General features: G+C 50.5%; 1 protein-coding gene across 5 annotated transcripts in view; it reads left to right on the top strand.

The window, feature by feature from the left end:
* epha4l (eph receptor A4, like) overlaps positions 1 to 14,655 on the top strand; it is a 43,800-nt gene that overhangs the window by 14,709 nt on the left and 14,436 nt on the right. For all 5 annotated transcript variants that reach the window (XM_061216617.1, XM_061216620.1, XM_061216618.1 and 2 more), the window contains exons 8-9: positions 11,381 to 11,536; positions 13,753 to 14,166. In XM_061216617.1, coding sequence (XP_061072601.1) covers positions 11,381 to 11,536; positions 13,753 to 14,166 — 570 coding nt within the window. The remainder of the gene's footprint in view (positions 1 to 11,380; positions 11,537 to 13,752; positions 14,167 to 14,655) is intronic.

Genomic DNA, 14,655 nt, shown 5'->3' with positions numbered 1-14,655 from the left:
TCTAGCTGCCTGTTTGCAGGTGTCTCTCTCTGGAGGCTGTGAGAGAGGAAGAGCGAGGGGGAGATAGAGAGGGGGATAGAGAGGATAGAGGGGGAGATAGAGAGGGGGGGTTGGGAGGAGAGAGGGGGATGGAGAGGGGGGGTTGGGAGGAGAGAGGGAGGATAGGGAGGAGAGAGGGGGATAGAGAGAGGGGATAGGGGGGGTATATATGGGGAGAGAGGGGAATAGAGGGGGAGCGAGACGGGTAGAGAAAGGGGGAGTGTATGTGTGTGTCTGTGTGTGTGTGTGTGTGTGTGTGTGTGTGTGTGTGTGTGTGTGTGTGTGTGTGTGTGATTTGAACAACACTAAAGTTCTGAACTATCGTTAGGCACTGACAGTGGCCTCCTGTGGCAACGTGTGATTAAAATAAGCTTTTGTTTATTTGATAATAATAATGATAATAATATTACCAATAATAATAATGCCTATTTGCAAAGCACTTTTTGTTGGCTACCTGTCCGTTCATCAAGATACCCCTGTTGTATCTGGTCTTGAAAACACAATGCGTGTCGTCTAGACACTTTACACAATACGGGCTAACCTGTCAAAAACTGGCTTTCCCTTCCGCTTTACTGAGACACCTGTACTGCCATGCACATCTGTCTGTGGGGGTGGGGCAGCAGAATACCCCTGTGGGGGCTTTTTGGGTGCAGAAGGGTGTCAGCCTGGTGTGGGAGATTTGGACTTGCTGTCCCCCTCCCTCCATGTACAGCATTGGCATTCCTCCTGTGGAAATCAACTGTAATCTTGGAGTTATTAATATTTATACTCTGGAAATCAACTGTGGTCTGGGAGTTCAAATCAGCTGGCGTGTGTCGGCTGCAGATACAGCCCTGCACTGCCAGATCTATGTCCTTAGCCACCATTTTGGATTTTTTAAAAACCTATAAACTTGATTTTAATTTAAGCTTCACCTTGATGAAATTGGGGGCTGTCCAGCTTTTTGCCCTGCACTTTAAGATCCTGGGTGAGGCGTCACATGAGGCGATATGAGAGAGGATTTGCGTTAGTTTGTCGTAATATCCGTGTCCTGGGGTGTGAGAGAGAGGGAGGGAGAGGGAGAGGGAGAGGGAGGGAGGGAGGGAGGGAGAGAGGGAGGGAGGGAGGGAGGGAGAGAGAGAGGGAGGGAGGGAGAGAGAGAGGGAGGGAGGGAGGGAGGGAGGGAGGGAGGGAGAGAGAGGGAGAGAGGGAGAGAGGGAGGGAGGGAGGGAGGGAGAGAGAGAGGGAGGGAGGGAGGGAGGGAGAGAGAGAGGGAGGGAGGGAGGGAGAGAGGGAGGGGGAGAGAGACGGGGGATTAGCATTAGTTTGTGTAATATCTGTGTCCTGGGGTGTGAGAGAGGGAGGGAGAGAGTGAGAGGGAGGGAGGGAGGGAGAGGGGGATTAGCGTTAGTTTGTGTAATATCCGTGTCCTGGGGTGTGAGAGAGGGGGAGGGAGAGAGACAGGGAGAAAAAGGGAGATAGAGGGAGAGAGATGGGGATAGAGAGAGAGAGAGACAGGGAGAAAGAGGGAGAGAGAGAGGGAGAGACAGGGAGAGAGATGGGGATAGAGAGGGGGGGATTAGCGTTAGTTTGTGTAATATCCGTGTCCTGGGGTGTGAGCGAGGGAGAGGGAGAGAGACAGGGAGAAAAAGGGAGAGAGGGAGAGAGATGGGGATAGAGAGGGAGAGAGACAGGGAGAAAAAGGGAGAGAGAGGGAGAGAGATGGGGATAGAGAGGGAGAGAGACAGGGAGAAAGAGGGAGAGAGAGAGGGAAAAAGATGGGGATAGAGAGGGAGAGAGGTGGGGATAGAGAGGGAAAGAGATGGGGATAGAGGGAGAGAGATGGGGAGAGGAAGGGAGGGAGGGAGGGAGAGAGAGAGATGGAGATAGAGATAGAGAGGGAGAGAGGTGGGGATAGAGAGGGATAGAGAGGGAGAGAGATGGGGATAGAGAGGGATAGAGAGGGAGAGAGACGGGGATAGAGAGGGAGAGAGATGGGGATAGAGAGGGGGAGAGATGGGGATAGAGAGGGAGAGAGATGGGGATAGAGAGGGGGAGAGATGGGGATAGAGAGGGGGAGAGATGGGGATAGAGATATGGGGATAGAGAGCATTAGTTTGTGTAACACTGCTCTGCCTCCCGAGCCCCTCCCCTTCCCGGTCGGACCGGCTGATTGGGGGATTGGTATTTGTAGAGCGCTGTGTGTGTTTGTCTGTCATTGTGAGCAGGTGTGTGCCGGCCCCTCCCCCCCTGCCGTGTGAGACAATGAGCAGCCATTGGCCGGTTATGAATATTCACGGACCTGATTGCCTGGTAATGAATATTCAGACTGTTTGGTGTAGGGTAGACGGGTGTGTTGATTCCTGTCACGCTCACTGTGGCCCTGGTTATGTGCTGCAGGGAGGTCGTCAGCTGTCCGGGAAAATCGTGACAGAGAAAAAGGGGAAAAGACAAAAAAGTTTGGCCCTTTGGCAGCGAGCAGATTTCTCATTTGCATATTATGTGTCCCTCTATGCAAACCTGGCCCCGCCCCCTGCCCAGTGACCACACCCCCCCACCACACACCTCCCCATGAATGATCCTCATCCCTGTTCCTTCATGTGTTACTTGAGTGTGTGTGAGTGTGTGTGTGGGTTTGTGTGTGTGTGAGAGTTATACTGGGGGCAGCTTTGTCCCATTACACATATGAGGAAAGACTAGCACCCTGCAGTGACATCTCTGGAGGATGATGACCAATCAGAATCTGTCTCTGGAGGATGATGACCAATCAGAGTCCATCACAGTGAAAGTTCCAGCTGGCCCTCATATCCCCCCATGCACAGCATGACTCAGCCAATCAGCAGGCTTATACAGCTTGGTCCTGCTGCTCCGTCTGTCTCAGATAAAGTCTGTCTCAGTGCAGCGTGGGGTTTAAAAAAGAGCCTGTAGCCTCGCGGCTAAGCTACATGACTGGGACAGCCTGTAGCCTAGTGGCTAAGGTACATGACTGGGGCAGTCTGTAGCCTAGTGGCTAAGGTACATGACTGGGGCAGCCTGTAGCCTAGTGGCTAAGGTACATGACTGGGACAGCCTGTAGCCTAGTGGCTAAGGTACATGACTGGGGCAGCCTGTAGCCTAGTGGCTAAGGTACATGACTGGGGCAGCCTGTAGCCTTGGGGCTAAGGTACTGGGACCTGGAAGGTTGGTGGTTCAAGCCCCAGTGTAGCCACAATAAGATACCTGTTGGGGCCTTGAGCAAAGCCCTGCCATATTGCTCTAGGGGGGTGTGTCCCCTTCGTGGTCTAATCAACTGTAAGTCTCTTTGGATGAAAGTGTTGGCTAAATAACAAATTATTATTATTATTACTGTGACATTCCATGTCATTTGGCTGACACTTTTATCCAAAACGACTTACAGACTAAGCAGGAGACAATCCTCCCCTGGGTTACAGGCCTTGCTCAAGGGCCCAACGGCTGTGTGGATCTTATTGCGGCTACACCAGGGATCGAACCACCAACCTTGTGGGTACCAGTCATGTACCTTAACCACTAGGGACAGGGGTTAGCATGTTAGGGACCGGGTTAGGGTTCTAACAGGAAGGTTAGCATGTTAGGGAAAGGGTTAGGGTTTGAACAGGAAGGTTAGCATGTTAGGGACAGGGTTAGGGTTCTAACAGGAAGGTTAGCATGTTAGGGAAAGGGTTAGGGTTTTAACAGGAAGTTTAGCATGTTAGGGGCAGGGTTAGGGTTCTAACAGTGAACAAGACCCCTAGATACTTGAACTCCTTCACTTGGGGCAATGACCCGTTCCCAACCCGGAGGGAACAATCCACCGTTTTCTGGCAGAGAACCATGGCCTCGGTCTTGGAGGTGCTGACTCTCATCACGGCCGCTTCACACTCGCCTGCAAACCGCTCCAGTGCGTGCTGAAGGTCACGGTCCAATGAAGCCAGCAGAACCACGTCGTCCGCAAAAAGCAGAGAGGCAATTCTGAGGTCACCAAACCGGACACTCTCCTCATCTTTGGCCTAAGGTGCTCTGGTACCGAGTACACTTATGAGCTACCCGATGCTCAAACATGGTGTTCGTTATGGACAATCCATGACCAGCACAGAAGTGCAATAACAAGACACCGCTCGGGTTAAGATCAGGCAGGCCATTCTGTGGCGCCGAGGATCAGCACGCCCGGATAATAATAATAATTATACATTTTATTTGAAGTGGCGCCTTTCTAGACACTCAAGGTCACCTTACATTGGACAAAATACAAACTAAACATGGTAAAAACATGATACAAAATAATTTACAATGAACATACAATTCATATCAAACAAACAGACAGCAGACAAAGATAGACACAAACATGTAAGGGAAGGAAACAGTCAGGAGTAAGAGTAAACAGATGAGTTTTAAGTTTTTTGAAAGATGACAGTGACTCTGTATGGCAGATGTGTATGGGTGGAGAGTTCCAGACCCTGGGTGCTGTAGAGCTGAATGCTCGAGCACCCATAGTAGAGAGTCGGGTGGTGGGGATAGACAGGAGGCCAGCTGAGGAGGAGCGGAGAGTGCGAGTTGGGGTGTAGTCGTGAAGAAGGTCAGAGAGATAGGGGGGTGCAAGGGTGTTCAAAGCCTTGTATGTGAGTAGGAGGATCTTGAAATTAATGCGCTGTTGAACTGGTAACCAGTGTAGCTGAGTGAGGATGGGTGTGATGTGGTCATGACATTTTGTGTGGGTGAGGATACGGGCAGCAGAATTTTGTATAATTTGAAGTTTGTTGGTGAGTTTGGTGGGGAGTCCTGAGAGGATGCTGTTGCAATAATCCAGCCGGGAGGTGACAAAGGCATGGATTTCAGCACTGGTGTGGGAGAGTGAGGGGCGGAGTCGAGAGATATTGCGTAGGTGGAAAAAAAGCAGTCCTTGAGATGTTTTTTTATGTGGGGACCAAAGGATAAAGAATTGTCCAGGATGATGCCAAGGCTTTTGACTTGTGTTGACAGGGGGACATGGAAACCATCAATGGTTGTCAGGAAGCTGGGTGTTTGGACAATGTGGATTTTCAACCAATGAGCATGATTTCACTTTTATTGCCGTTGAGTTGAAGGAGGTTTGTAGTCATCCAGGTTTTAATGTCATGAAGACAGCTGAGGAGGGACGGGGGGGGGGGGGGGGGGGCAAGGGGACAGAGGGCCTGGTTGAGATATAGAGTTGCGTATCGTCTGCATAACAGTGGAAGTTGATGTGATGGTAACGCATGATACGACCAAGGGGGAGGAGGTAAATGATGAACAATAATGGACCAAGCACTGACCCCTGAGGGACTCCATGGGTAACTGCAGCTGACCTGGACCTATGGTGTTTCAGCTTGACAAACTGTTGTCTCCCCGTCAGGTAGGATGTTAGCCAGGCTAGCACAGTACCGGTGACCCCCAGGGTTGCTAGGCGCTCCAGAAGGAGTGGGTGGGAGATGGTGCCAAAAGCAGCGCTGAGGTCGAGGAGGATGAGGATGGTGAGAAGTCCAGAGTCACGGAGGAGGTTGTTTGTGATCTTGACAAGGGCAGTCTCTGTACTATGTTTAGGTCGGAAGCCAGATTGGAAGGGTTCAAGGAGGTTATTTGAATCCAGGTGAGTTTGAAGTTGGGCTGTCACAACACGTTCAAGTACTTTTCACACAAATGGGAGGTTGGAAATGGGACGGAAATTGTTTAGATTGTTATAATCTACACCAGATTTTTTGGGTATTGGTGTAATGGCAGCCAATTTTAGTGAGGGAGGAACAGAGCCAGAAACCAGGGATGAGTTTATAATCTGGGTGAGCAGTGGGGAGAGGGCAGGGAGTGCAGCTTTAACCAGAGTGGTAGGCAGAGGGTCCAAGCGGGGACCCCCACTGGATCCCCGCCTTCGTCCACTACCCGTTGGGCAAAGCACCCGACTCCAATGCCGACCCCTGCAGGCGGTGAGCCCACAGGGCGGTGACCCCACGTTACCAGTTCCGGCTGTGCCCGGCCGGGCCCCATGGGATAAGGCCTGGCCACCAGACGCTCGCCGACGAGCTCCCCTCCCGGGTCTGGCTCCAGAAGGGGGCCCCAGTTTCCCTATTCCGGGCGAGGTAGCTGGGTATCTGTGAGGCCGTGTCATGGAGTCTTTGAATGTAAATGAGCAGGGGACTAGCTGATGTCTCGCTGACAAAGGGGTTATTTTCTGTCTTGGCCCCAGAGCCCCTAATCTGACTCAAACCCCACGGCTGCAGCCAATCAGCAAATTGGCTTCATCTGGGCCCTAGGCTGCAGCCAATCACCTTTCACCTGGACCCAGTGCTGGAGTCTCCTGTGCCCTGCTGTATGAAGACAGCATAGATCATATCAGGGCTGTCCAATCAGCGCTCATAGCCCAGCTCTGCAATGCCTGATTAAACATGTGGGCGACATGGCTCAGGCAGTAAGAGCAGTCGTCTGGCAGTCGGAGGGTTGCCGGTTCGATCCCCCGCCTGGGCTGTGTCAAAGTGTCCCTGAGCAAGACACCTAACCCCCAAATGCTCCTGACGAGCTGGTCGGTGCCTTGCATGGCAGCCAATCGCCGTCGGTGTGTGAGTGTGTGTATGAATGGGTGAATGAGAAGCATCAATTGTACAGAGCTTTGGATAAAGGCGCTATATAAATGCCAACCATTTACCAACCATTTAAACTAATCAACTAATCATGATCTTCAATAATCAATCAACATCTTTATCATGAATTAGGTCAGGTATGCTACTGCTGGTCGAAAGCACAAACCGGCACCCCCACTGGCCCTTTTCGGATAAGATTGGACACCCCTGGTGTAAATGCTGTTGTCGAGAATGGGGGTATTTTGGGGTGTGTGAACGAGCCCCAGTCTGTAAGCGTTTGGGTGTCTTTGGGGATACCCCTCCTTTCTAAAGCGGGGTCTCTTTGAAGCAGCGCTGAGAAGTGAGGCTGATTAAAGCTGTCACTGAGCAAATTAGCATGTCAAAAACTCCCCAATCTATACCCCACCCCCACTCACCATCTCTTTCACTCACTCCTCTCTCTCTCTCTCCCTCCCTCCCTTCCTCTCCCTCTCTCTCCCTTTTCCCCTCGGGGTCTGTGCTGGACAGTGTGCTGTTTTCGGGGCGCGGAGACAGCAGATGGGCAGAAAGGAGGTTTGAGATTGTGAATGGGGGCAGGAGCTGTGCAGGGCTAATCTGCAGAGGGCAGAGTGCATGCTGGGAAACAGAGCCACAGAATGAGCTGAAAGAGAAAAGAGGGTCTTTCAATAAGTTAGTGAGTTAGTGGCGTTACTGGAACAATCTGCACCCCCACTGCTGATGAGTCATAGCTAGGGTTGCCAGGTTTAGAATTTATCAAAACATGCAGAGCTTGAAACATAATCGCCAACAAGGGCAACGTGGGACCAGGATGCGAGTGTGTCACATCCCTCCCAAACCCAATGTTACCAAACATACACCTACCACACACTCTACCAAACCCTAATGTTACCAAACACATACCTCTTGCTCTTGGGTGTGGGTGTGTGTGGTAGAGCTCTGGGGTGTGGGGGTGTGTGGTAGAGCTCTTGGGTGTGGGGTTGAGCTCTTGGGTGTGGGGGTGTGTGGTAGAGCTCTGGGGTGTGGGTGTGTGTGGTAGAGCTCTTGGGTGTGGGGTTGAGCTCTTGGGTGTGGTGGTGTGAGGTAGAGCTCTGGGGTGTGGGGGTGTGTGGTAGAGCTCTGGGGTGTGGGGTAGAGCTCTTCGGTATGTGGTAGAGCTCTGGGGTGTGGGGGTGTGTGGTAGAGCTCTTCGGTGTGAGGGAGTGGGGTTGAGCTCTTAGGTGTGAGGGTGTGGGGCAGAGCTCTTGGGTGTGGGGGTGTGGGATAGAGCTCTTGGGTGTGGGGGTGTGTGGTAGTGCTCTTGGGTGTGGGGGTGTGGGGTAGAGCTCTTGGGTGTGGGGGTGTGGGGTAGAGCTCTTGGGTGTGGGGGTGTGTGGTAGAGCTCTTGGGTGTGGGGGTGTGGGGTAGAGCTCTTGGGTGTGGGGGTGTGTGGTAGAGCTCTTGGGTGTGGGGGTGTGGGGTAGAGCTCTTGGGTGTGGGGTTGAGCTCTTGGGTGTGTGTGGTCAAGCTCTGGGGTGTGGGGGTGTGTGGTAGAGCTCTTGGGTGTGGGGGTGTGGGGTAGAGCTCTGGGGTGTGTGGTAGAGCTCTTGGGTGTGGGGGTGTGTGGTAGAGCTCTTGGGTGTGGGGTTGAGCTCTTGGGTGTGGGGGTGTGGGGTAGAGTTCTTGGGTGTGGGGGTGTGGGGGTGTGGGGTAGAGCTCTTGGGTGTGGGGGGTGTGTGGTAGAGTTCTTGGGTGTGTGGTAGAGTTCTTGGGTGTGGGGTAGAGCTCTTGGATAAGCTTTGCGGGGGCCCAGGGGGGGGGGCAGGATAAATCACCCCTCCCAGCAGACACACAGCGGGGTCAGGGGTCAGGAGGTAAATGGTTGGCATTTATATAGCGCCTTTATCCAAAGCGCTGTACAATAGATGCTTCTCATTCACCCATTCCTACACACACTCACACACCGACAGCGATTGACTGCCATGCAAGGCGCCGACCAGTTCGCCAGGAGCATTTGGGGGTTAGGTGTCTTGCTCAGAGACACTTTGACACAGCCCGGGCGGGGGATCGAACCGGCAACCCTCCGACTGCCAGACGACTGCTCTTACTGCCTGAGCCAATGAGACGACTGCTCTTACTGCCTGAGCCATGTCGCCCCCAGGAGGTCATGTCCCTTTCAGCTGGATTATAATTAATAACCACATTTTAGAATTCATGGGTTAATAAATGATGCTGTCGTGGTCAATAAGTAATGCTGTCATGGTTAACAAGTAAGGCTGTCATGGTTAGTAAGTAATGCTATCATGGTTAACAAGTAAGGCTGTCATGGTTAACAAGTAAGGCTGTCATGGTTAGTAAGTAATGCTGTCATGGTAATGGGGGTGACACTTTTTAATAATAACTGGCAGTGTGCCAACCAGCTGACCTGGTGCCCAGCTCAGGTATTCTACCTACCTGTCACGCCTGAGCCAGCTCTCTGAAGGGATGGAAGAATGACGAAGGAGGTCGCTAAAAAGAGAGGGATGGGCTTAGGTTCTGTGCAAGAGAGAAGTGATGAGTGTTTTTTCCTGTAATGAGACTCTGTACTGTGTGTGTGCGTACGGCCATTAACTGTGTTTAGGGCCAAGATTCTCAGACAGCTGAGCTTCACATTCAGAGCGACAGAGGCTGCAGAGGGAAGCTACACAACCTTTTCAGTGAGGGGAATAGATGGGGGCCCCTGCCCAACTGTGTGTAGCTTGGGTTGCTGTGTGATGACTAGATTGTGTGTGTGTGTAGTTTGTCTTGCTGTGTGATGTCTGGATTGAGTTGGAAATGTAATAACTAAACAATACAGGATGACAACCAGCCATTTAGCCAATTTAGAATCACAATCTACCTAAAAGCAGCTGGGTTGTTCTGATATCAATTAGGGGTGTGAACGGTTAAACGGTTAACCGGTTAACCGAAATTGATTTGTTACCAGTTGCAAAAAATTGAAAACCGAAAACCGTAATTTTTTTCTGAAGGTGAAATGGTAAGCTTCATCACTAGGCGTATTATTGCGGTTCTATACTATTCTAAACTGTTAACCGACAAGCTTCAGTAGTTTGAGCAAGCAATCTGGCCATTTCAGGGCGGGGTTTAAAATGCAAAGCCACAGGGAATTGAATGCTACAGTATTAGTTATCAAATAATTTCTGTAGCTGTTGGTCGACTTATGGCTTATTGTAAGGCTATGTCGTTTCTTAAGGTTCACAGAAGATCCGTGTTTATTCGTTGACACGCAAATTCAAACTACGGCAAACTGAACGTAGCTTTCCACTATGCTGTATCTACATAAAAATAAACAAAGCAATACATCACTGAAACACAAATGTTACACTAAATATTACAAAACGCTCTCCACAAGCAATCGGCGGCCATTTCAGAGGGTTAAGAATGCAAACGCCGCATGGAATTGAATGCTACAGTACTATGGTTTTTTGTGTTTTAATTCTGTAGATGTTAGTTAATTTATGGTTTATTCAATGACGTTTCTTCATCCGTGTTTATTCGTTGACACGCGAATTCAGACTAATGGCAAACTGAACTTCGCTTTCCACGATGCGGTATCTACATAACAATAAATAAAGCAATACATTATCATTAGGCTATTTATCCATCGGATACTGAAAGCGAAAATTCAACGAAAAATGGACACGTTAATCTCATCACCATGAATGTCCCACGCCATATAAAATGCATTGGAATATAACCTGTTTACAAGTTTACCGTTACATAAAAATATATCAAATTTTACAGAGACCTGTATTGGCAGGAATTAGACCCGTCACCTGGGTTATATTCTATATTCTATCAGCCAAATAATGCGTGACCACGGAATTTTTAGTGCACAACCCGGTCTGTAACAAAGTTGTTCACAGCAGCATATTTACGGATTACATGACAATCAAGTCTATCATGCAGAAGCCATAGAGACGAGAGATGAAAACATGAAGAATGATCATTCAACCGATGCAACTGTGAGGTTACACTGCACAATGTCAATGTAAATGTAAATATTTAATTTGGCACTTAGGCTGACTTATCATTATCGGACTTACAATGTTGACATTTAACTCTTGAGATGGCCCAAAATGAAGTTTTCTGTAATTCAGTATAAATAAAATAAAAAATAAAAAAGATACGACCCCTAGCGGTCATAAGCAGTATCGGTTAACCGTTAACCGTTTAAAAAATGGGATGGTAACCGGTGACAAAAACTGATGATTTGTCACATCCCTAATATCAATCCTGATGTACTCTGGATTTGTGGGTGTAGGTGATCTGTGGGTGTAATGGATATGTGTAGGGCATCTGTGGGTGTAGATTTTAAAGATACAATAACTTACATTTCAACTGAAACTCTTGATTTAAATATATATTTTAATACACAATGTTAGCAATGTAGCAAACACTAGACAAAGATGTGAGTTTGCAGCCTATAAGCTGTGTGTGTGTGTGTGTGTGTGTGTGTGTGTGTATATATATATATATGTGTGTGTGTATTTGCAGCCTGTAAGCTGTGTGTGTGTGTGTGTTTGCAGCCTGTAAGCTGTGTGTGTGTGTGTTTGCAGCCTGTAAGCTGTGTGTGTGTGTGTGTGTGTGTGTTTGCAGCCTGTAAGCTGTGTGTGTGTGTGTGTGTGTTTGCAGCCTGTAAGCTGTGTGTGTGTGTGTGTGTGTGTGTGTGTGTGTGTGTTTGCAGCCTGTAAGCTGTGTGTGTGTGTGTGTGTGTGTGTGTGTTTGCAGCCTGTAAGCTGTGTGTGTGTGTGTGTTTGCAGCCTGTAAGATGGGGTTTTACCGAGCCCAGGCCACAGATGGGAGCTGCTCTCAGTGCCCCCTGCACAGCTCCTCTCTCCACGAGGGGTCCTCCTCCTGCACCTGCGAGAAGGAGTTCTACCGCTCAGAGAGCGAGCCAGCATCCGCACCCTGCAGCCGTAAGAGTGCTCACACACTCACACTCACACACTCACACACTCACACTCACACTCACACTCACACTCACACTCACACTCACACTCACACTCTCACACACTCACACTCTCACTCTCACACTCACACTCACTCACACTCACACTCACACTCACACTCACACTCTCACACACTCACACTCTCACTCTCACTCTCACACTCACACTCACACTCACACTCACACTCACACACTCACACACTCACACACTCACACACTCTCACACTCTCACACTCTCACACTCACACACTCTCACACTCACACACTCTCACACTCACACACTCACACTCTCACACTCTCACACTCACACACTCTCACACTCACACTCACACTCACACACTCACACACTCACACACTCACACACTCACACACTCTCACACTCTCACACTCTCACACTCTCACACACACTCACACTCTCACACTCACACACTCTCACACTCACACTCACACTCACACACTCACACACTCACACACTCACACACTCTCACACTCTCACACTCTCACACTCTCACACTCTCACACTCACACACTCTCACACTCACACACTCTCACACTCACACACTCTCACACTCTCACACTCTCACACTCTCACACTCTCACACTCTCACACTCTCACACTCACACACTCTCACACTCACACTCTCACACTCACACACTCACACACACACTCACAAACTCACACTCACACTCTCACACACTCACACTCTCACACTCACAAACTCACACTCTCACTCTCACACTCACACACTCACACACTCACACTCACACACTCACACACTCACACTCACACTCTCACACTCACAAACTCACACTCACACACTCACACACTCACACACTCACACTCACACACTCACACACTCTCACACTCTCACACTCTCACACTCACACACTCACACACTCTCACACTCACACACTCTCACACTCACACACTCACACTCTCACACTCTCACACTCACACACTCACACACTCTCACACTCTCACACTCTCACACTCACACACTCACACTCTCACACACTCACACACACACTCACACACACTCACACTCTCACACTCACAAACTCACACTCTCACACTCTCACAAACTCACACTCTCACACTCACACTCACTCACACACTCACACACTCACACACTCACACACTCACACTCACACACACACACACACACACTCACACACACACAAACTCTCACACACACAAACTCTCACACACACAAACTCTCACACACTCACACACACTCACACGCACACACACACACAAACTCACACACACACACACACACACACACACACACTCACACACACACACACACTCACACACTCACACACTCACACACACTCACACACACACACACTCACACACACACACATACACACACACACAAACTCACACGCACACACACACAAACTCACACACACACACACACACACACACACACACACACAAACTCTCACACACACAAACTCACACACACTCACACTCACACACTCACACACACAAACTCACACACACACACACAAACTCACACACACACACACACACACACTCACGCACTCACACTCACACACACTCACTCACTCACACTCACACACTCATACACACACTCACACACACTCACTCACCCACTCTCTCTCACACACACACACACACACACACACATGCACACATACACTCACACACACACACACGCACACACGCACACTCACACTCACCCACTCACACACACTCACCCACACATGCACGCATGCACACACACTCACACTCACCCACACACACACTCACGCACACTCAGACTCACTCACACACACAAACACACACACCAAACTCTCACACACGGTAAGAGACACGCTGAGCTCTCACACACACAAACACACACACTCATACACTCACTCACACACTCACACACACACTCACTCACCCACTCTCTCTCACACACACACACACACACTCACACTCACACTCACACTCACACTCACACTCACACTCACACTCACACTCACACTCACACTCACACTCACTCTCTCACACTCTCACACTCTCACACTCTCACACTCTCACACTCTCACACTCTCACACTCACACACTCACACACTCACACACTCACACACGCACTCACACACACACAGAACTGCTCCTCTATGTGCTCTAAGTGTGGCTAGCTAAGCTCCCTGGTTTTGCCCCCCCAGGCCCCCCCTCCGCCCCCCAGCACCTGATCTCCAATGTGAACGAGACGTCTGTGCACCTGGAGTGGGCGGAGCCGCTGTCCTCAGGAGGGAGGCAGGACCTGAGCTACAGCGTGGCGTGCCAGCGCTGTGGGGCGGGGCCGGGGCCGGGGCCGGGGGCGGGGGCGGGGCCGGGGCCGGGGGCGGGGCCGGGGCCGGGGCCGGGGGCGGGGGCGGGGCCCGCTCTGTGCCAGCCCTGTGGGGCAGCTGTGCGTTTCCTGCCGCAGCAGCAGGGTCTGCGGGGCCGGCGTGTGTCCGTCACTGACCTGCAGGCCCACACCACCTACCGCTTCCACATCTGGGCCCTCAACGGAGTGTCCAATCACAGCGCCAGCGCCGAGCAGGCCGCCTCCGTCACCGTGACCACCAACCAGGCCAGTGAGTCCCTGTCTGCGCCCCATTGGCCAGTCACAATAGTAACACTGACATACACACAAACCACACCAGTTTTCTGGGGCAAAGTGTCAATTGTAACACTGACATACACACAAAGCACACCAGTATTCTAGGGCAAAGTGTCAGTTGTAACACTGACATACACAGTGTTGGATGTGAAGGGTGAAGCTGGGATACAACAGGTAGTGTCTGTGAGAGTGTGTGTGTATGTGTGTGTTATACTCTGTGTGTGCTATACTGTGTGTGTTATGCTCTGTGTGTGTGTTATACTGTGTGTGTGTGCGCAATGCTGCGTGTGTTTATATTACATTATTGGCATTTGGCAGACGCTCTTATCCAGAGCGACGTACAGTTGATTAGACTAAGCAGGAGACAATCCTCCCTTGGAGCAATGCAGGGTTAAGGGCCTTGCTCAAGGACCCAACGGCTGTGCGGATCTTATTGTGGCTACACCGACCTTGCGTGTCCCAG

Source organism: Conger conger, chromosome 13 (assembly GCF_963514075.1).
Source record: "Conger conger chromosome 13, fConCon1.1, whole genome shotgun sequence".
NCBI lineage: Eukaryota > Metazoa > Chordata > Actinopteri > Anguilliformes > Congridae > Conger > Conger conger.
Note: the sequence above shows the minus strand (reverse complement) of the source record. Positions and strands in the feature narration are given on the sequence as shown.